The sequence below is a fragment of the Ceratotherium simum genome, chromosome X, assembly GCF_057802395.1.
Source record: "Ceratotherium simum simum isolate JZ-2026a chromosome X, ASM5780239v1, whole genome shotgun sequence".
Lineage (NCBI taxonomy): Eukaryota > Metazoa > Chordata > Mammalia > Perissodactyla > Rhinocerotidae > Ceratotherium > Ceratotherium simum.
Genome location: NC_141940.1, coordinates 109,204,690 through 109,227,906, shown reverse-complemented (window position 1 = coordinate 109,227,906; position 23,217 = coordinate 109,204,690). Strand labels below are relative to the sequence as shown.

General features: G+C 40.9%; 1 protein-coding gene across 5 annotated transcripts in view; it reads left to right on the top strand.

Annotated features, from left to right (window-relative positions):
* The first annotated feature begins 14,890 nt into the window (after window positions 1-14,890).
* The window catches only part of POLA1 (DNA polymerase alpha 1, catalytic subunit), a 282,014-nt gene continuing 273,687 nt past the window's right edge, over window positions 14,891-23,217 (top strand). For all 5 annotated transcript variants that reach the window (XR_015550543.1, XM_087427087.1, XM_087427086.1 and 2 more), the window contains exons 1-3: window positions 14,891-14,964; window positions 20,076-20,200; window positions 22,647-22,743. Coding sequence is in view for 4 of the 5 variants with exons in the window: in XM_087427087.1 (XP_087283213.1) it covers window positions 14,940-14,964; window positions 20,076-20,200; window positions 22,647-22,743 (247 nt within the window). In the remaining variant the exon portion in view is untranslated. The remainder of the gene's footprint in view (window positions 14,965-20,075; window positions 20,201-22,646; window positions 22,744-23,217) is intronic.

Genomic DNA, 23,217 nt, shown 5'->3' with positions numbered 1-23,217 from the left:
TCTGTTTTGGGATGGCATTAAAATCTTAGAATGACAACAAACAATGGGAAATTGACATTTAAAAAACAATACCAATTTAAAACAGCATCAAAAAACATGAAATAAGTATAAATTTAACAAAACATGTAGAAGTTATGTGCACTGAAAATTATAAGAGATTGCTGAGAAAAATTAAAGAAAACCTACAAAAAGGGAGAAATGTACCGTGTTCATAGATTGGAAGGCTCAAAATTGTTAAAATATTTATTTCCTCCGAATTAAGCTATAGATTCAATACAATCTCAGTTAAAATCCCAGCAAGCTTTTTGGTAGATATTGACTACCTGTTTCTAAAAATTATATGGAAATGCAAAAGACCTAAATTAGCCAAAATAATTCTGAAAAAGAAGAACAGTGTTAGAGAACTCAGATTCCCTGATCTTAAGACTTACTATAAAGCTACAGTAGTCAAGACAGTGTGGTATTGCCATTAGTATAGACATATAAATAAATGGAACAAAATAAAAAATCCAGAAATAGACCCATGTATATGTGATAAATTGATTTTTGATAAAAGTGTCAAGATAATTCAATGGTAAAAAATCACCTTTAAAAAAAAAAACATGCCGGGCCAGCCTGGTGGTGCAAGTGGTTGAGTGTGCGCGCTCTGCTGCGGCGGCCCGGGGTTCGCTGGTTCGGATCCCGGGCGCGCACTGACGCACTGCTTGGCAAGCCATACTGTGACGGCGTCCCATATAAAGTGGAGGAAGATGGGCATGGATGTTAGCCCAGGGCCAGTCTTCCTCAGCAAAAAAAGAGGAGGATTGGCAGATGCTAGCACAGGGCTGATCTTCCTCACAAAAAAAATAAATAAATAAAATGAAAAAATAAAAAAAAACCATGCCATTCATAGCAGCATTATTCACGATAGCCAAAAGCTTGAAGCAACCCAAGTGTCCATCAATAGATGAATGGATAAACAAAATGTGGTATATACATACAATAAACTATTATTCAGCCTTAAAAAGGAAGGAAATTCTGACACACGCTACAAAACGGATGAACCTTGAAGACATTATGTTAAGTGAAATAAGCCAGTCATACACAAAAAAAATACTGCATGATTCTACTTACACGAGGTACCTAGAGTAGTCAAATTTGTAGAGACAGAAAGTAGAATGGTGGTTGCCAGGGGCTGAGGGGAGGGGGAAATGGGGACTTATTGTTTAATGGGTATAGAGTTTCAGTTTGAGATGATGAAAAATTTTGAAGATTGGTTGCACAACAATGCAAATGTACTTAACACTACAGAACTGTACACTTAAAAATGGTTAAGATAGGGGCCAGCCCCGGTGGCCTAGTGGTTAAGTTTGGCGTGCTCTGCTTTGGTGGCCAGTGTTCTTTTCCCAGGTGCTGACCTACACCACTCGTCTGACGGCAGCCAGGCTGTGGAGGCGGCTCACATAAAAGGGAAAACACAGGAAGATTGGCAGATTGGTTAGCTCAGGGCAAATCTTTCTCAGCAAAAAACAAACAAAAAAAAAGGTTAAGATGGTAAATTTTACATTATGTGTCTTTTACCACAATTAAAAATTAAAATTAAAAGTGATGTTAGAACAATTGGATATCTATAAGCAAAAATATTAACCTTGATCCTTATCTCACACCATATACAAAAATTAATGTGAAATGAATCATAGACCCGAATGTAAAAGCCATAAAATCTCTAGAATAAAACATAGGAGAAAATCTCTGTGACCTTGGGTTGGGCAGAGATTTCTTAGATAGGACACAAAATCATGAACCATAAAGGAAAAAAATGGATAAATTGAATTACATAAAAAATAAAAACTTTTGGTCTTTAAAAGACAGTTAAGGGGCCAGCCTGGTGGCATAGTGGTTAAGTTCACATGCTCTGCAGGTTCAAATCCCGGGTGTGGACCTATGCACCGCTCATCAAGCCATGTGTGGTGGCGTCCCACATACAAAGTAGAGGAAGATGGGCACAGATGTTAGCTCAGGGCTAATCTTCCTCAAGCAAAAAAAAAAAAAGAGGAAGAGATGGCCAAGAGACTTCTGGTTTCAGCTCCTACATGTAAAGTGCTTGGAAGTTGTTGCTGCCATCCTTACCTCAAGAAAAATATAAACTGAAACTCAATGACTTTTCTTAGACCCATCAGAGAATTGAGATAACAGGGCAAACTGCCATCCCAAAATCTGGAGAGATAGGCATATACAGAGAATCACAGCTGAGATCAGCTTACCTGGAAGAGAAGCTACTGGAACCATAATCTGGTGGGAACACTTAAATGGTAATTTTGATGAATTGCTGGAGGCTGAGTATGGACTAGCAAGAAATTCCTTGGGGCTGCAAGCATAGGGAGGACTCCACATTTTTGTGGCCTTTTTCTTCAGGAACCCCACTAGATTCTCACCTTGAGGATCTGAGAAAGATCCCCTGGAGGCCCTGGCAAGGGAAGAGGAAGAGTAACCATCAGGAAACACTTCCAGAAACTTCTCTATCACAAAGGCCTACTTTCCAGGGGGAAAGACTTTGTTAGAGGGCAAGACTTTGTCAAAGGGCAATACTTCAATATTATCTCATCTTGGGGAAGGAAATTTCAGCCCTCTCCAGTCTTCCTGTCTCACCCAAAGAAAAATAAAAACAACCATAACCAACAGGGACAAGACTTTGAGGAACTAGATTGGAACTGCTGCAGTCAGGGAAAGGAGTAGGGGAACAATATCAAATTATCAGTAGGAGAAGAAAGAGAAAACAAGGGAGAGGAAATATTTGAAGTAATAATGGCCAAGAACTTTCCAAATAATATATCATTAATATGACAGACACAAAACTACAGACCCAGGAAGCTCAGGGAACACCAAGCAGGATAAACACCAAAACAAACCAACCAACAAACAAACCACACCTAGGAATATCATATTCAAACTGCAGAAAACAAAAGACAAGGTGAAAATCTTGAAGGGAGCCAGAGGGGGTGGGGGTGCGTGGGAATTTACTTACAGAAGAATAAGGATAAGAATTACAGTGCACTTCTCATCAGAAACCCTGTAATAAGTGTTCTGAGACCCAATTTCCAATGTGTGGGTGCAGGCATTTCCCCACACCAACAAGTAATTCCCAGACACCTGCTATAGATTGAAGGTTCCCATGACCCCCTCCTCAGGTTTGATTAATTTACTAGAGCGGTTCACAGAACTCAGAGAAACATTTTACTTACTAGATTATCAGTTTATTTTGAAAGGATATAACTCAGGAACAGCCAGATGGGAGAGATGCACAGGGCAAAGTATGGGGAAAGGGCGCAGAGCTTCCATGCCCTCTCCAGGCACGCCACTCTCCCCAAATCTCCACATGTTCACCAACCCATAAGCCCTCCAAACCCTGTCCTTTTGAGTTTTTATGGAGGCTTCGTTACATAGGCATGATTGATTAAGTCATTGGCCATTGGATATTGAACTCAATCTCCAGCCCCTCTCCCTTCCCTAGAGGTAGGGAGCGGGACTGGAAGTTCCAACCCTCTAATCACATGGTTGGCTCCACTGGCAACCAGTCACATCCTTAGGTGCTGGTCCAAAAGTCACTTCATTAACATAACAAAAGACACCTTTATGGCTCTCATCACTTAGGAAATTCCAAAAGTTTTAGGAGCTTTGCGCCAGAAAAGGCCATGAAGACTAAATATATATTTCTTATTATAAATCACAATATCACACCATACAAACAAGTGGAGAGTGCAGTGAAATCATTACAGTGTTGGAAAATGAACACCTGTCAACTTAGAATTCTATATCCAGTGAAATTATCCTTCAAAAGTGAAGGCGGACGATGTGGTTGAGAACAACTTGTAAAATTTAAGAAATAGAACGAATTCTTTCTACTTGCTTAAAATAATAGCGACAAGATATTTGGAAATCCTAAGACAATTCTTAGCAATGATCAGAAATATTCTTGACTTCATTTATCCTTATTTTGATGATGTATAAAGCCCAGAGAATACAGAATGTTGTGTAAAGAATATATAGACTGACTCTCATTTTAATTCCCATTATTGTGGATATGTAACAATTCTGTTTATGTTTTTCAAGCTTAATGATTCATAATTTATTGTTTTGATTTTTGTAATCTTTTGTGGAATTTTGAAATATTGATACAACAAAATGTTATGCCAACTTTGAAACTTTTTCATTATTTCTAACACTATTTAGATTTTGTCTATATATTTAATATCAAAAGAGCAAGGCCTGCTTAATGATTGCTAATTTTTTTCAGTGTTTTAGATAATTACCATTTTTGAGAGATTATTCTCCTGTAGGAAATGAAATGCTATTTACTACACATTCATATTTTTTCTTTTAAAATGCAGTTTTGAAATAACTTCTCGTTATATGGTCTTAATAAAAATAAAGATGCTGAAGTACAAAAAAAAGTGAAGGAGAAACAAAGACTTTCTCAGACAAAGACTGAGAGAAGTCATCGCCAGCAGATCTGTCCTGCAAGAAATGTTAAAAGAAATTCTTCAGGCAGAAGGAAAATGACACAGTTCAGAAACTAGGATCTACATAAAGTAAAGAAGAGCATCAGAGAAGGAATAAATGAAGGTAAAATAGAATTTTTATTTTTATTTTTCTTAATCGATCTAAAAGATGACTGTTTGTTTAAAGCAAGGCAGTAACAATATATTGGGCGATCCTAGTGTATAGATAAGCGAAATGAATGACAACAATGTCACAAGGGACGGGAGGGAGGAATTGGGAATATTCAGTTATAAGGTACTTGCACTACACGTGAAGCAGTACAATGTTATTTGGAAGTGGACTTAGGTTAGTTTTAAATGTATATTGTAAACTGTAAACCACTAAAAAAGTTTTTAAAAAGTATAAATGACATGCTAAGAGAGGACATAAAATGTAATCATATAGGTAAAATGCTCCCGTTAAAACCAGAGAAGCGGAAAAAGAGAAACAAAGAACAAAAACAAAGAACAATTGCAGTGCAGAGAAAGTTACAAATGGCCAATGAGCACATAAAAAGATACTCAACATCATTAGTCATCAGGGAAGTGCAAGTTAAAGCTCGCAATGAGATACTAATACATAACCACTGGAATGAAAATTAAAATAACAACTGATAGTACTGCTGAGGACGCAGAGCAACTGTATCTCTCATACATTGTTGGTGGGAATGGAAAGTAGCACAGCCACTTTGGAAAACAGTTTGGCAGTTTATTTTAAAGTTAAACGTATACTTACCATATGACTCAGCAATTCCACTCCTACGTATTTACCCAAGAGAAATGAAACATGTCCATACAAAGACCTGTACACAAAGTTATAGAAATAGAGAACAGATTAGTGGTTGCCAGTGGTTAAGTATGGGGTGGGGGGTCAAGTAGGAGGGGAGCAGGTGTGGCTGCATGAGGGCAACATAAGGGATCCTTAGAGATGGAAATATCCTGTATCTTGACTGTATCAATGTCAATTTCCTGGTTATGATGTGATACCATAGTTTTGCAAGATGTTACCATTGGGAAACACTGGGTCAAGGATACATGGAATTATTCCGTCTTATTTCTCATAACTGCATGTGAATTTACAACTATCTCAAAATTAAAAGTTTAATTTAAAAAATGTAAGGTGGACTACAACATGTAAAAAACAAGTAAATACTGACAGGAATTTTTAGAAACATGCCCATTGTGTTAAAGAGGTATAGATATAACATAGTAAGTCATCAAGTGCAACTAACCATTGATTGTTTATGCCGTTGGAGAGAAATGAAAGTAAAGATCAGTCAAGACATAATCTTTGTTTTTGATCCAAGGATAATGTATACGGCTCTGGAAAGCATTAGATTTATACACAGACGCATAACTTTTTAGCAGACTTACCTTGCTAGTAATGTCTGATCTAGAGGACATGCCCCTCCCCCATTTTTGAACACATTTTGTTTCCAGGATGATCTTTTAAAGCAGATGATTATAAAACAAACTCTTGACTGTGCCTGAACTATTAATGACTGTTCAGGCAAGTTTGTCTCACTGGCGGAAATTATTCAATAAGTAGTTAAGGACAAAGGGAAATGAAATGTAAGTTGTCTTTACTGTGGAAGGAACACAGAGGGTGACATGATGAAGCAACAAGCGATGACTGCTTGAACTAAAATAATTCTCCATTCCCTAAACCCGTACCATGGAGACACAGTCAGACTAGGATTTCTACTGGTGACAGATGCTTAACAATGGGGGTGATTTCACATTATTTCTAATAAAGCTAGGGCTGGCCTTGCCTAAGAGTCTTTCAGATAACCCAGATATCATTCAATTCATAGGAAGCCACAATACTAAATGTTATAAGACACTATAGGGTGAAAGTCTTTAGAACAGGTGGGAAATGAGCCCTCCTTCTGTTAGTGCTGCCGAAATAGCTATGATAGATATAGCCAAGGGTTAGCATAAGTTAGCATAAGGGAAACCATCTTGAGGAAAGGAACTGCATTGGAACTATAAATGACCCTGATCCACAAGACACCCCCTTTGCTGAGTCAGCCATGCTTTGGTTTGCACATAGCCTGGATAAGTCGACACCTGCTTGTGAGCAATATGCATGCTCCGCTACTTTCTCAGCCTTAGCTTATGCACAGACCTCCCTATTGCGATAAGGCAGTAACTTTGTTCTTTAAGTTTTCCCAGGAATGTAACAACCTCCAGAAAGGAGCCCTATGCTGGTATCCATCATCAGTGACAAGAAAAAGGGATGATCCAGCGTCTCAAGGACTACAACACCAGATGGTCACATTCCCAGACCCCCCTCTTTTCAGCCCATTTGCTGTATATATCTGCTTCAAAATTTTATAGTTTTAAGATGGTTCTTTAAGGACACTAGTTCGCCATCTTCCCCCTTGTTAGCAAGCTGTAATAAAAAGACCTTTTCTTGGGGCCGGCCCTGTGGCACAAGCGGTTAAGTGCATGCGCTCCTCTGCAGCAGCCCGGGGTTCGCCGGTTCGGATCCCGGGTACGCACTGATGCACCACTTGGGAAGCCATGCTGTGGCGGCGTCCCATATAAAGTGGAGGAAGATGGGCATGGATGTTAGCCCAGGGCCAGTCCTCCTCAGCAAAAAAAGAGGAGGTTTGGCAGATGTTAGCACAGGGCTGACCTTCCTCACACACACACACACAAAAACGACCCTTTCTCTCCTACCACCTTGCCTCTGGACTGTTGGCTTGTCTTTGTGGGTGAGTAGAGGACCCCTATTTGGCGGTGACACTTCCTCAAGGAAAGAGGTGTGTCCAGGCATATGTGATGCGTGACCACGTAGTGTTCAAGTGAATATTTATGTTCAACTGAATATTTATATTATGTTCAATATGAATATTTATTTATTAGGTTAGTCATCCTTCTTATGACTCTCAAAGGTTTAGCAATGCCTCCTTAGACCACTTGTTCTCAACTTTGTCTGCACATTGGAATCCCATCTGTTATGAGAGGTTCAGGGGATTTGATCAGAGATGTAAAAGAAACTTTCCACTCCAAACAAATGGACTGAAGGTATATTTTACCATATAGAGGATAGTAAAGGCGATAGTCTGCAAACAGATCCAAATAGGTCAAATAATAAGAGGGAAAAACACCAGCTCCACTGGAATGGGAAAACATCCACATCGGCTGAGATAGCAGCAGATCCGAATAGGTCATATAATGAGAGGGAAAAACATCAGATTGACTGGAAAGGGAAAACATCCACATCGACTGAAGGGAAATGACACAAATCAACCAGAAAGAGAAACACCAGGTTGACCAAAAAGAGAACACCTCAGATCAGTTACTCACAACATCCACGCCCCACTACCGGGGAGTGTCCCTTCAATTGACACAGCTGGGTGGGAATCCAATCATCAGAGGTCCTGGGCCGGGTGTCCCCTCCACAGGTAAGGCTCTCACCAGGCCTCGGTTTCCAGCAGTTTATATAGGCAATTACAGAGTTTACAGAGCAAGCATTCAGTGTTCCCATGCACAAATGGTTATCAGTGGCATACGTGCACTGAGCCTCCTGGCTATCGTGCCAGCCCAGCAGTTGTGTACGTGCATTGTTTTCCTTGGTTATCATCCCAGCCCGGCACAGATGGCCAGTCTGCCCCAGGCCATGTTGCCCAAAGGACCGTGAAATTCTTACAAATTGCAACTATCTCAGTGGGAGAAAGGGCAGTTCCCGGGAAAAAGGCCAGTTCCCACCACACAGAAAGCAGCTTTATATTTCTTTGTGTGCTGGTGGCTGTAGGTTAATGGAACAGTCAAACATGGCTGCACTCATGTCAAGACACCATCCTTAGAAATTCTGAGGTCTGGGGAACTATTGGGCATTGGAACTTTGAAAAACTGCTCAGATGATTCTAACTTGCAGCTGAAGTTGAGAACCATGCTCTAAACTTTATAGAACACTGGCCATATGTAAATTAAGAAACCTTCATGCTGCCATCTTCTGCTAAAATTCTCTATTCACTGACTACCTGATCAGTGTTCTAACTCATAATTCTTTCTTAACTATGCTACAATACCTTTAATAATTCTCAGATGAATTCTGGTTTTTCATTCTCAAGTATTAGTTCTTGCTGCTGGTTTAGAAGTTTCTGAGGCATTAGTACAACAATTTGTCTTTGGGGGCAGGTTTTATTCACCATTGACATTGCATATTTAAGCTGTGAGCCAGGGCTCAGTTATCACAAAAGATTTGCCCATTGGTCAATAATTCATGTTGAATCACTTGAGGGCACAGATCTAACATTGCTTTCTGGGTGGGGGTGGGGGGCGGGACCTAGAGTGTTATGCACTAGGGGGTTTGAGAAAAGGATTCAGATGCGTTGGCCTTGATGGCTAAAATTAATTCTACATAAAATGGTATTCACAGATGGTTAATTTTCATTCTAAGTTCTTGGTTTAATTAGTGCTCTCTAGTTAAGATATACATGCAGATGTCTCTGTTTGTTTTCATTGTTTGTTAATTAATTATTTTTCATGACCATCTTAAGAAAATAGAATTTCCTGCCTGGAAGTCACTAGAGCTGCAGGGATTAGGGTTCAAGTCATTCAAGGACACAGTCTCTAGACTCAGTGCTTCATACTCTAGTCTCCAAGATTAAACCTCACAGGGTATAATGTGGGGCAACATATCTACACGGATGGCACACATTTATTTTATTTATTTATTTTTTTTTGCTGAGGAAGATTGGCCCTGAGCTGACATCTGTGCCCATCTTCCTCTATTTTGTATGTGGGATGCCACCACAGCATGACTTGATGAGCGGTGTGTAGATCTGCGCCCGGGATCCAAACCTGTGAACCCTGGGCCGCTGAAGCGGAGCACACGAACTTAACCACTACACCACCGGGCTGGCCCCAAGGATGGCACACATTTAAATTGCTGTTGGTTTTTCTGGAATCTCACAGTATTTATTCATTAAAAAATTAAAACTTGAGGGAAGATAATTGAGCATTTTTGTTCATTAATCCCTTTCAGGATTATGTCTCCCCCCTCCCAATTTAATTGATCTAGAAAACCACACCTTACAAAATGATTATTTTGCCTGAAATGGATATATATTGAGGGAAGACAGGTCAAGCCTCATGGGGAAGTTCCCTGGTTAGGGAGGATGTATGTATGGGGTTGTGGTCTGGGGGTGCCAAGTGCTAGCTTGTTGTAGGGAAGGCTTCTTGGGGTTACCCTTCTCAGCCTCCATGATCCAGGGTCTTGTTCTTTGTGTTACGAGTACTGACTGGATTTCCTTAGATAGATACCCAGAGATAGTCCTTGGAGACAGACCTACTTTATTTAAACTCACAAGAGACATGTTCTAACTAGAATAAACACTTATTAATTGATAGCTGGGACCATCACTTTCCAAATGCTGGAATGCTCTAATCTTCTGTTTAGCATTTTTCTGTCCTAGTATTAAACTATCTGAAATACTAACTAGGAGATTGCTTGGTGAGTATGGATGAGAATAAAGGAAAGAAACAGAACGCTGTGGCAGCCAGGGATATTAGTTGCAAGCAACAGAAACAGACTTTGGCTGATTTAAGAAAAAAAGAAGGAGAAGGAGGAGGAGGAGAAAGGGGAGAGGGCAGGGGCAGGAGGAGGAGGGAGAAGAGGAGGAGGAGAAGGAGAAGAAGAAGTTTATGAGAAGATATTAGGTAGCTCACAGAATCACTAGGAAGCCAGGAGAAGCAAGCTGAAGTGGGTTGCACAAAGGGAGACTCTGAAGCCAAAATCATGGGTAAAAATCATAGCTCAGAGCAGTTTGGTAAAAGGCATTGTGGCCATCTCTGCCACTGCAGGTGGCCTGGACACTGGTCTTTGCAGTGGCTCTGAAGCCACTGCTGCCTAGCAGGAAGTGGGAAGCTGCTACCACTGATACAAAGAATGTCCCCATTTTTTGTGACACTAGTTCCAAATTCAAAACCCCTTGTGGAAATGGCCAAGCCTAAGACATGTTCATGTGGTAGCTGGCAGAATTGCGGAGACAAAAGCATTTTCAGCTTCTAATCTTCTGGGTGTCATCCATTCTTGCTTTAGGGGTGACGTGGAGTTCATAATTAAGCCAAAATGTCTCTCCCATTGTGTGTTGATTCAGTTAGTCTCAGCCTCAGAATCATTGCTGTTAAGCAAAGGACTCAACAAACACCATGAGGCTCCCACAAGCATAGGTGCACCTCACGGGCACAGGGTCAGCGGATGCCATCCCAGAGAGGTATGCTTTGTCTAGGAGAAATGGGACACATCACGGGTCCAGGAGAGGGGCCCTTCCCGACTGCCACTATACCTCTTTATAGGCAAATAAGTCAAGAGAGGGGCTTTGCAACTCAGGTGCATGAGGAAATGATTTGAGCTTGGGCACCACCAGCTGCCCAGGGCAGTTGCACATCTACTCCTATCTCCTGGAATCCTTGTGGGACGTTGAGAGCATATGCAGCCTCTCTCATTGCTTGCCCGTTTTCAGCTAGCAGAAAATCCTCTCTCCACAGCTGCATATAAACAACATTACCCAGTTGGGCTCAGAATCTTTGCATTTCCACAAGCTGATTTTGTCAATATGCCCAAAGATAACCAGTTTCTCATGCTAAGAAACTCACACTGATATTGGAACCAGAGTCCTAATTTATTGATTGCAATGAGAAATATACCTGGGAGGAATGCCAGAATAGAATCCAGTTGGCTGGTTGTCTCCCCTTTTAGAAAAAGAAGGTCTAGTTTATAAAAACAAAAAAAGTTGTTTGGGGAGTAGACAAATAGCTTGGGCTGGTATGGTGGCTTCATGGATGTTAGGGACCAAGGCTTTTATCGTTCTGTTCCACCATCTCAGTGTGTGGCTTTCATCTTCACAGTTATCTCATAGTCCAAGATGGCTGCTGGAGCTTCAGCCATCACATCTGTGTTACAGGAAGAAAGAGAGAAAAGGCAAAAGGGCAAAAAAGAGTCTCCTTTCAGATGTATCAGATTTCATTAAGCAGCCTTCCTCCAAGTCTCCCACAACACTACTGCTTACATCTTGTGGGCCAGAAATTAGTCATCTAGCTAAACCTTGTTGCAAAGAAGGCTGAGAAATATAGTCTTTTCCTCCATCTGTAACTGTGCACAGCTAAAAATCCACATTCCATTACTAAGAAGAAAGGGGACAATGGATGTAGTGGTAAGCAAATAGCAATTTCTTGACATATCTACCTTGTATGGTTATTAGGAAGATCAGTAAAATAGGTAAAGCACTGACATCGTCCAATAAATTGATCATAACCAAATGTATTGACTGCCAAAAGTTTCTGCCAGTTGATATACTTGATTTTGTTTACGTTTGACTATCATATCCCTTCAGTTACATTGATACCAACACCCTCATGTAGTAACTAAAAATACAATAAGAATAATAGCTATTCGTTGAATGCCTTTTAGGTGTTGGCATCTTAACGGCACTTAGTGGCATATATGTATTATTTCAATTAAATTTCACAATCGCTCCTTAGGTAAGTATAAGCACCTCAGTTTTATAGAGGAAGAAACTGAGGTTTCAGTAACCAGCCAAAGGTCATATAAAAGTAGTAGTCTAAGAATCAAACCCTAAATTTGTCTCTACCTGATGTTGTAATGCCTCCCAACATAATTAAGGAGAACAAATTGTAAGCAAAAAGAATCTATAATACTATCATCTGGAGAATATATACTCCATTTTACATATTGCTTGTATGTATATAGTGATTTGATACATAGTTGCAATTAAGTGTTCATATCACTTTGCCCTCTGCTGTTTTCACTTTATGAAATATCATAAACACTTTCCATGTTTTGAGTGTTCCCAATTATTTTATCTTTTTGAAGTCATTCATTAAACCTCTTCTCTGACATAGACATTTAGGTCCCAACTTTTTGCTAATGGAAAATGGCAGCCATTAATGTCTTTGCACTTTTTTCGTTTCTATTGAGTTATTTCCTATTAACTTTTGCCTGTGGAAATAACAGCTTGAAAGATAAAAGCATGCTTATGGTACTTGTTACATATTACAATATTATTTTCCAAAAGGTTGTACCAATTTACACTGCCACTGGCAAAAATGAGTGGTTCCTCAACACTACAAGCTTACCAGCAATGGATAGAGTTTATATAGAGAGATATAAATAAAAAGATAGAATATGGTGGAAAATAGTATCTCAAGTTAGCCTCAATTTATTTTTCTTTGTTTGTAGTAATAATAAGCGAAAAAAACAAATCTTCAGTTTGCAAGACCAGTGCAAAACTGGTCCTGCGTTGGATAGGAGAGAGCAAGTTTAAGACAAATTGTGATTTTTTTGCATGATTAGATAACAGAGGTAGAGTTACAGTGAAGTTAATGAAACTTAAGTTTCAGAGCCTCTCGTTTGCAAATGGGCCACTTCCAAGGCCCTGGGAGATGCTCTAGCAATGGTCTTATGTTTTTGTGAAAATTTGCAAAGGTAAGATATTTTAACTGCAATCTGTTATGACTACTTTCTACTTGGTGGTTTGTTGGCAAACCGTCTCTTTCAAAAAAAAAAAAAAAAAAGGCCTGATTTCTGATTTGCTGCATTTGCTAATTTCCATGGTGTAAATACTTCCTCCATGGCTGATTTCAAGCTACCAATAGTTTAACAAGCATATTATAAAATTCCTAAATATGTAACAATCCGCTCTTGAGAACCACCATTTGTCCCTCTGATACACTTCCCTTCCTACCTGGTGGTGGTGGTGGAGTGGGCACAGTGATCTTGGCATTCTACTATGGGAAAGTTGAGTTGGTATTGCAGTGAGTTTTGACGTAGTGGCATCTATTTATGTGGGTTGAAGGCATGTTCGTATACACTTAAGTTATTGATAGACCTCTTGGTGTAGAAATAGCTTCCAGGAATATTCCTACCCTACTGTGCTGACTTGGAGTTGTGACCTGAATGTGCAAGGCCAGAAGTCGTATCATGATATGAAAGTGTCCTACAGGTCCTGGCCCCTGAAGTATGTGGGTAGTGAAAGAGAAACAAGATTTGAAATGCTTAGAGGTCTAAGCTGGCATATAGAAAATGATCAGATGTGTGAAATTGTAAGGGAAGGATTTGGTTCTTATTGATGCCTAGCCAAAATGCTTCTCTCATATTAGGAATAAACTTGATAATACAACTATAGAAGTTCCAACAATTTTTTAAAGGGAAGTGTAGACATAAATCTCTACTAGTACTTTAAAGAGTGAGTGTAACTAAGTGTGAATTACTATGTTATGTATCACAACATATGCATTGTATTTTACCATATTAAATAATGAGTTATGAAGCTGAAAGAAAATTTTCTAAACAATCAGAAATTAAGAAACAAACATTGATCAACCATGCTAGAGGCTGATCAATAAATTATTGATCAACTGATACTTGATAATTATCTTTATATCCTGAGATATAAAGGATATATCTCTGAATTATTTCTTTAGAGAAAATGATATTACAAAATTGTCACATGAGGAAGGCATAAACAAGTATTGGGCAAAAAACATAGGAAAATATATTACAACCGTGTGACAGGTATTACTTCATAAAAATGTTACACCTATTTGGAAAAAGATAAAATGAGATGCATACATTGCATGCATTATACCATACACAAGAATCTAATGCCCTTTTTGTCTTTCATAACATTGACATTTTGGAGGAATCCAGGCCAGATGTTTTATAGATTGTCCTACGCTTTGAATACATCTGATTGTTTCTTCATGGTTAGATTCAGTTCAGGTTAAACATTTTTTGCAAGAAGACTATATAGGTGATGTTGTTGCTTTTCCCAAGTGCATCACATGAGGAGGCATATGATTGCCCCTTATTGGTGTTGCTACTTTTGGTCATTTGGTTAAGATGGGGCATATACCTTTAAGTGTTGGCATATATAGAAATAAATCACACAGCTACTGTATTCACACTCTGAGAAGCAAAGTATCAGGCAAGACCTAGAGTGCGCAGCAGGAGGCAGTCGCTTTCCCAGGCTCGCGGGAAACCGGTCTAACCACGCCCACCCTACTGCCCGCCCGCGTCTCTTTTCCCATAAAATCACCTCTCTGAACCAGAGAGCCCCTACTCCAAGGCGCCCAAATCTTTTCCCATCGGCATGGACGCGCCTGCGCAGCGAGTCTCCAGGCGGCTCCTCTCCAGCGCCCGACCGCTTCTTTTTCTTGCTCTCTTCGGCCTCCCCTTCTTTTCCCTAAGGGGTCATCACAGGGCGCCAAACGCGCGCGCCCGCGGGAAGGCTGGGGGCGGGGTGAGGCGCAGCGCGGCACGTCAGTGGCCTTCTGGACGGAAGTCCGCAGCCGCCGGAGCCGCTGATTGGCTTTCGAGCTGGCGCCTGTCTCGGCCCCCGCGCCAGTTTCGGGCTGGTTGGCGCGGAATCGAGAGTCTCCGGGACCATGGCGCCCGTACACGGCGAGGACTGTGAGCTGGGGGCGAGCGGGGAGGGACACCCCGCGCGTGGGGTCCCGGGTTGGGAGTGCGGGGACCGTGGAATGACTGCGGGTGGTGGGGGCTCTGAGGGGGTCTCTGTTTTATTTTGTGTTAAGGAGGCGTGCGCCCGGGTCGCCCCGCGGGGCTATTGGGCGCGGACGTCGGTTGTCCTGGGCTGGGACCCATCTGCGTTGGACGAGGCTTCCTTGCAGGAGTCTTTGCTTCTGGCAAACCCGAGCAACCCCCCTGCGGGGCTTTTTGTTTGGGAGGCTGCCTCACCTCTATCACTGCAGGTCTCCGCACTAGCCTGCTTTTCTTTTTATTTCTTTTCGTGAGTCCCATGTGCTGGGCACAGCTTTATCGAGACTGGCCCCGGTGGGACACAGTCTTGGCCGAAAGTATGTCACTACTCCCGCCCCAAGTGTCCGCTTAAGGGCTAGGACAGAACGGATGTGCGCCCTCTCCTTTATAGAAACTCCCAGGAAAATTCTTATACATTGTAACTAAGCAGGAAAGAGAGCCCTAAGTGCTGTCACTAGAAGATCAAAATGCATTTTGTCTTTTTAGGTAATGGGTTTCTACTTTATGCGTTAACAATTTTTCTTTCAAAATCTATGGAAAGTTCATCAAGTGCTGCATTAAAAAAAAGTGTTCAGGGCCGGCCCCGTGGCTTAGCGGTTAAGTGCGTGCTCTCCGCTGCCGGCGGCCCGGGTTCGGATCCCGGGTGCGCACCGAGGCACCACTCCTCCAGCCATGCTGAGGCCGCATCCCACATACAGCAACTAGAAGGATGTACAGCTATGACAGACAACTATGTACTGGGGCTTTGGGGGAAAAATAAATAAATAAAATCTTAAAAAAAAAATAGTTAAAAAAAAAGTGTTCACAATCTAGTCATCTCTGGACAATCTAGTCATCTCTGGTGGAGCTTCTAGAAAAAAATGCCTCAGTTCAGCAGCATTTCGAATGCCTTGTATATCACTCTGTTTTCAGTGGTAATCTTTTATTTCCAAAAATAGAATGCAAAAATGCAAATGGCTTTGTCTGATTTCTGATTTTTGAACAGTGTTCAACTAAAGTGTGACTTAACTTCAGTGAACTTCTAACTTAAAATCAGATGCTTCACTTTCTTAGCTCAAGCGGCATATCTCCTGTCACTCAAATACATCACCATTAATGAGAACTTCCTTCCTAATCAGCTTCCTTTGCATGCACCTAGTTGTGAAGCACAGATTTCAATTTGTTCTGCTAGCCTTTCATTTTTTAAGACAATTTATTTTGGAGAGTCGACTAGGCTGGATTACAAATGGGATATAGGATGTGAGTACGTGAACAGTCTTTGCAGCCCTCCATCAGTGATTTGCCACTAAGCCCTTTCTTCACCCTAAAAACTGTACATCATCTGTGAACATCAAGAAATCACTCTTTGGAGCATACTCTGCAATCTTGAGACCTCTCTTAAGTCATGGTGTTGATTAAGTAGTCGCTGGGGACTTGTGACTGGAATTTTTCCTTTAGAGCAGACTGAAAGATTGTTACCTGAAAGACTGTTGCAGGCTAGTGTCTTCTGCTTTTGGGGACGATGGGAGTATGCCAGATGGTAATTTTGAAACAAATATTTAAGCTTTTGTAACTGGATTTTTTTCACGCTTATTCTTTTTTGCTAACTTACCCACATGAAGCATTGGAGACATATTCCAAAAAGGAAAATCGAGGCCTTTTTTTTCCCCTTAAGTATTAGACGGTGGGGTACCTTGACAATGGCAGTGAAAAGTTGAAAGGTCTGTAACTAGCTGTTATTATTATATGAAAAGGGATTAGAGAGTTTAATGATTTAAAAAAGGCAGGTACAGTGATTCATTTATTTGTTCATTCAGCAAATATTTATTATGTATCTACTTGGCATAGGCATTCTGCCAGGCTCTGGTGTTACAGTGGTAGGTAAGCAGGACATAGTTTTTGTCTTCATGGAGTTGAGTGGTAAACATCTAATTATATACAGTGCTATATTGAGGCTTCCCTGAGAAAACTGCTTTGCTCTATTTTTTGCTTTCTAGAGGCTAGACCATGGTACTGCTAGGTGTGCTGTGTGTGGGGTGTGTGTGTATGTGTATGTGACTTTTCTGCATCTATACACATACACAAACATTAAAGGAGCTTCTCCTGTATTGCCGAGTACAAAGTAAGCCAAGCATCTTCATTTAATCCTTAACGACTTTATGAAGCATACATGATTATCCCCATTTCACAGATGAGGACCCTGAGGCTCTGCATTGGTCAGAGTCCTTAGGTGTCAGCTGCAGGAACCAACTCTCTCTGATTTAAACAAAAGGAATTTGTTAGAATGATATTGTATTGTTCACAGAAATTCCAGGAGGACTCGAGAGCCAGTCTGGGGGCTGCTCAGCCAGGAACAGTGATTAAAATCGTGTCACAAAACTGGTCCGGTGAGGAGGTTGTTGCCATCCACTGCCAAGTACTTGATATTATAGCTTGTTCCTTGGGACACTGTTGGCACTGTTGCCCCAGGCACTCAATCCTCCTGCAGTTGTTGCTACTTCTAGAATCTTCCTTCAGCCCACCCCCTTTCCTTATGACACTAGCTTCTGATTGAAAGTCTGAGCAGGTGTTCCTGATTGGTAGAGCGTATTTTTTTATATGCCCATGCCGTAGCTGCAAGGGTGTCTGGGAAAGAGCATCTGCCTTTCAGCTTCTGTAGTGGGGCGTGTGTTTTGTGTCCCATCAAGACTTATAAGGGGAGAATTTCACAAACAGGTTCAGATGCTGGGCCGCTTAAAAAAACAGCAAGACAGCTGGCCACTGCAGCTCAGAGAGGTTAACCAGTGGTGTCATGTCACCCAGTTAAGTGGCAGAGTGGGGTAGTGCTGCTTCTCCCTAATCTCTTGTTCTCCTGCTCACTCTATGCTCTCATGTCAAACTTACCTCCCACACTGACTTTCTCTCTGAATACACCTTGCATTTTCGTCTCTGTAATTTGGCTCATGCCTTTTCCTCTTCTTGTGCCACTTTTTACCCTGTAAAAAGTGATGAAATGTGAAATTCTATTCTTCTTTCTGGCTCTGTGTTGGAAACCTCCCTTGTGAAGCCTTCCCTGATTTCCCAGGCAAAATTAATGGTTCTTTTTTCAATTTTTCCTCAGTACTGTGTTTTTACCTCTTATATGGCACCATCTTTATATGATGGTGGGAGCCTCAGGTCCTTTTGCTTTACTTGACTGTGAGCCGCTTGAGAACAGCTAACTCTGTGGTATTTGTAATTGTATCCCAAACCCTGTAGAGTGGTACATTGTTGCCTGTGGAGTAAGTCTGTTTGAAGACCTGTACATTTTGTCAGGGTAACCTACTAAAGGAGTCAAGAGAGTCTTGAAGGGAATACACTGAGGTCAGCTTTTCCCTCTCAGTGGTCATGTTCAGTAATCTCTGAATCTTCATGTAGGCCTGCTCACGGTTTTTTGAAATCATTTGAGTGACACCCAAGATTTTGTGGCTGTTATCATTAAGTATCTGCATTCCTTAGTTTTTACTTAATGCCTTTCTGAAAATGGATTTAAAAGTGGAACGTGGAAGTCAAACAATAGACTGAGATGTTATAAAGCGAGATTCCATTTCCAGAAAGCTAGAAAAAAATAAGATCTCTAATTATACTTCACCTCTAAGATATAGTTTTCAGCAGTTTATTGCCAGCATTTGGTACATGTTCTTTAAATTGCATCTTCTATTTCAGTCAAACACTTAGTCAAACAGCTTAATGTTGTTATGAATGTTCCAGGGTTGGAGCTTTTAGGGTGCCTCTTATCAATACTTCTCCTTTTCTGTGCCTGCTCTTTTTTATAAAATAATTAGCACCAGGGGCCGGCCCGGTGGTGTAGCGGTTAAGTTTGTGCGTTCCACTTTGGCGGCCCGGGGTTCGCTGGTTCGGATCCTGGGCACGGACCTACTCACCGTTGATCAACCCATGCTGAGGTGGTGTCCCATATAGAAGAGCCGCAACTCTACAACTATGAAACACAACTGTGTACTGGGTCTTTGGGGAGAAAAAAGAAAAAAAAGAGGAAGATTGGCAGCAGATGTTAGCGCAGGGCCAATCTTCCTCAAAAAAAAAAATTAGCACCAAATTCAATAAAATACTCATTTTCACAAGACATAGATGGCAATCATGCTGAGCCTAAACTCATGGGTAGCAGGCAGCACTGTCTTGCTTGACTTGGTTATTCATCAGCTGGTAAATGAAAGTCTTAATTCTGTGGATGAAATCTTTTAGATATGTTTGTGAGGTGTTCAGTTTATAATGACCAAAAGCATGAATAATTCAAAAATTGAATGAATGAACACTGAGGCCCTTTGGTATTTCAGTAATTTTTGACAATACCCATTTAAATATTTGTAATTTTTCCCTGTCATCCTATAATGTCATAACCAACTGAATGAGGCCTGGAAATCAGTGAAGGGATCCAGTGTCTCCTCAGAGCCATCTTTGTTAAATTCTCCCAACCCCCAGTTTATCCCTCCTTTGACATTCCAGATGTTTATCTGGACCTCTGTTAGGGCATGCATTACTTTTAAAGATTGTTTTAGAGTTAGTTGCTACTGATCTCGCATTTTAGATTGTAAATTCCGTGAGTACAGGGGCCCTGTCCTTCTGATCTTTGTGTCTCTCAGAGCGCTTAGTACTTTGCAAAGAGCGGATGCTCCTTACAGCCTTTCAAATGTTGATTAATAGAATACAAAATGAATTGTCCTTTAGGATTACTTATGGCCTGTCATTTCTAATGGGAAGGTTATGGATTAACGACTGATCTCCCTTCTCTAGTGTCTCCATGGGATATCAGTTGAATTTAGAATTTTCCTCTTTTTGATAACAGTTGCTTCAGTTGTTTTAACTGGATCTTAGAGAAGATTTCTGAAGAGTCACAGGAGCTGCAGATTTGGCCAGGAGTTTCGTGAACTGTTTACATTATAAAAAATATCCATTTGTATAATACTAAAATTGTGTATCACTTTTGGCTAGAAACGTCCCTTTGTTTTTGAGGGAAGATGGCTGACAATGTTGTAACATCTCATGTAAATTTGGCTTTTTTTCAGCTGTGTCAGATTCAGGGAGTTTTGTGCTTTCTCGATCCCGGCGAGAAAAGAAATCAAAGAAAGGGCGCCAGGAAGCTCTAGAAAGACTGAAAAAGTCTAAAGCTGGTGAGAAGTATAAATATGAAGTAAGTAACCATTTTTCTGTTTTTTTCTCCTGTGCTTCATCTAATTCATAGCCTGTAGGTAGTCTTATGTCACCTTAGAGATATGCATATATTTCAAGCTTGTTGTAATAGTAATTTCTTAATGTTGAACAAGAATGGGCATGAGATATATTTATAGATTATGGAGATTACTCAGTCCTCAAAGTTCCTGTAAGGCATTTTACAGATGCTTTTAAAATTCTGAAATGAAAGTAGCTATATATATTTTTTCCCTTATTAAGCACACTGTATCTCTGGAAAGTCCCATGACTTTGTTGGGCAAACTTAGAGATCCTTTTGCTTTTAAGGTATTGAGCTGTCTAGCTGGGCACTGCTTCTCCTTGAAGAGAATTGTTCTTCCTAATTTCATTTGCAAGGGGAGCGGTGGTGGGGACTTGGACCTTACTTCTGCTGTGTCCTGTGTGTAAGATTGAATGTGATGCCCTTTTGGCCATTTCCCTCTCCCCACTGTTTATGGCCTTCAGGTAGAAACACAGAGTGGCCCCCATCCGCACAACATTGTCTAGCTTCACCTTCAGTGTGCTCCCTGAGTGTTAAGTGCCTCAGGATAGAAAATGATTAATTAATATGAGAAAATAATAATAACAACAACAACTAATATGCTTTCTTAGCTAACATTGTTGTAAGTGCTTTTAGTTCATATGTTTATGAATATGAATATGTTCTTTTATTTAATCCTTCCAATAACCGTATGGGTTAGATACTATGATTGACAGCATTTCATAGGTGAGATGTCTGAGGTCACAGTGGCAGAGCCTTGATTTGAACCCAGGCAGTCTGGCTTCAAAATATGCATGTTTAACCATGGCCTATACCATATTGGGCCATTAAGCAAGTAGAAGAGGATTTTTGTCATTTGGCACCATTCATTCAAGTCAAGCGAGTCAGCCAGATCATAAAGGGTTGTTAAAAGGATTACAGCAAAGCAAGAGTAAAGCATTTTTAATGTAGGTACTTCTGTAGAGGAGTTCTGTGGGGCATTTCAGACGTTGACACAATGTGACTGATTTCCCTTTAATCACTGATGTTAATTGCGTGGCTCTAAGAGTTCATGCTGAGCAGTAGCAATGTTTTTAGAGATAGAGTCAAAATGCCTTTTTACTCAAAATGATTTTTAAAAATAGTTTTCTGGTATCTTTTTGATACTATATAAGTGAGTTGCTTAAAGAAGAGATAAAGTATGCCTGATAGACTTCAACCAACAGAAATACCTTGTCAGTCCCCCTGCCAAAGAAAATTGGTCAGTACAGTAATATTAATTGGACTAGTTTGGGTTGTCAGAAACTTAATTTGGTAGGGCAGGTAGTTTCTGTTATCGAATGGTGAAAGACCAGATTAATATTTGCCAGGGATCCCTGTGGCATAGATTAACCAGGAGGTGAAAACTAAGCCTAATCCTCAAATCAGTATGAACCGAGTAGGTGTGGCAGAAATCCAGTCAGCTCTGTCCACAGGGCTCTCAGAGCTCTGTGCCCAAGTGTTTTTCCCTGGGTCTTAGCTCTTCAGGTGGAGTTAGTCGTTTCCTCCACTCCCCACTTAAAAAGGCAGAACCCTCGAGAGAAGAAGGGAATTCTTAACGAGGTATCTATGAGGTCTTGCTAACCAGCCCACCAAATTCTCATATGGGAAGTCGATGGCCTGTCACCACGGCAGCTGAGGTGGTGTGTGTCTGTTCGGTTTGTTGCTTTAACTGAGATGAGCTGGTCTGCTCTCTTCCTGCCAGTATTTCGTGGTGTGCTGGCCCTCTGCTAGTCAGGCAGCTCGTGTGATTGGAGCACTTGCCACTCTCTCTGGACTTGCCCTTCAAATAGCTCAGCGTTTAAGACTCTGCAGTCTCAAGACCTGAGAATGGTAGGGGATCAGTGGTAATGCAAACAGGGATCACTCAAAAACCATTTCTAGTGTACCTGTAGAATTGGAGGGGGATAGATAGAGGCGATTTTCCTTTTGAATTATATTTGGTTGGTTGAACAGTTATTAACATTATCGTCTGTTCCAGGGCAACATCAGCTAGTGGAGAGGCAGGTGGCATGCCTTATAGGTTTGCTAAGTACAGGAGAAACCAGTCTAGAAATTACAAGTGAATAATCCCCAAAGCAGCTAATGAAGAATTGGCTATAATTCAGTTTGTTTTTTATGAAGTAGATGAGTAATTGATGATGTGACAAGTGTATTATGCTAATGGAATCATTTACTATCTTATGTTAACACCCACCTAAAAAGAATACTAAGTTAATTGATGTCTATTTAAGGAAAACCCTGTAGTGGTGTTGAATGTCAGAACTCATGATTTGGTTGTAGCTACTCCTTCAGGCTGCCATTCCACTTTCAATTTGACAATTTTTTCATCAGAATTGTTTAACACTTTCACTCCATTTGAAGCTTTCTCAAACTTGTATGATGGCAGGTTGAGGACTTCACAAGCGTTTATGAAGAAGTTGATGAAGAACAGTATTCGAAGCTGGTTCAGGCACGCCAGGATGATGACTGGATCGTGGATGACGGTATGTGGGAAGAAATTGCCTGCCAGGCACTGTATTAGTTGCTTTTCGTAGATTCTCATGCAGTGGAGTTGCTGCTTTGCACGGGCAAATGTAAGGCACTGTTAAGATCATACCTTTTGTTTGAATTTTCCTCAAATACATTATTTGAGGGTGTGGAAGCAGAACAATAGAAAGTTTATTTGGGGGATTTTGGAGAATCTGGGCACTTACTTCAGGATATAGTATAAATCCTCCAGGAAACGACTGTAGGAATTGGGAGGAACCATGTACCTGTGGTGTATTCTCACGGGATGTGGGGATAAGAAAACTACCTATCTCACAGAATGGCTGTGAGGATTACTTGAAGCTATATGCGTGAAGAGTAACCTGGGTAGGGGAAAGCACCGGACAAAGCCTGGTCCTGATGTTCTTACGCCCCTTGTGGAAAGCTCACTGGTTCCTTGTAGGGTGTGACTTCTTGGGCTTGTGAAGGGT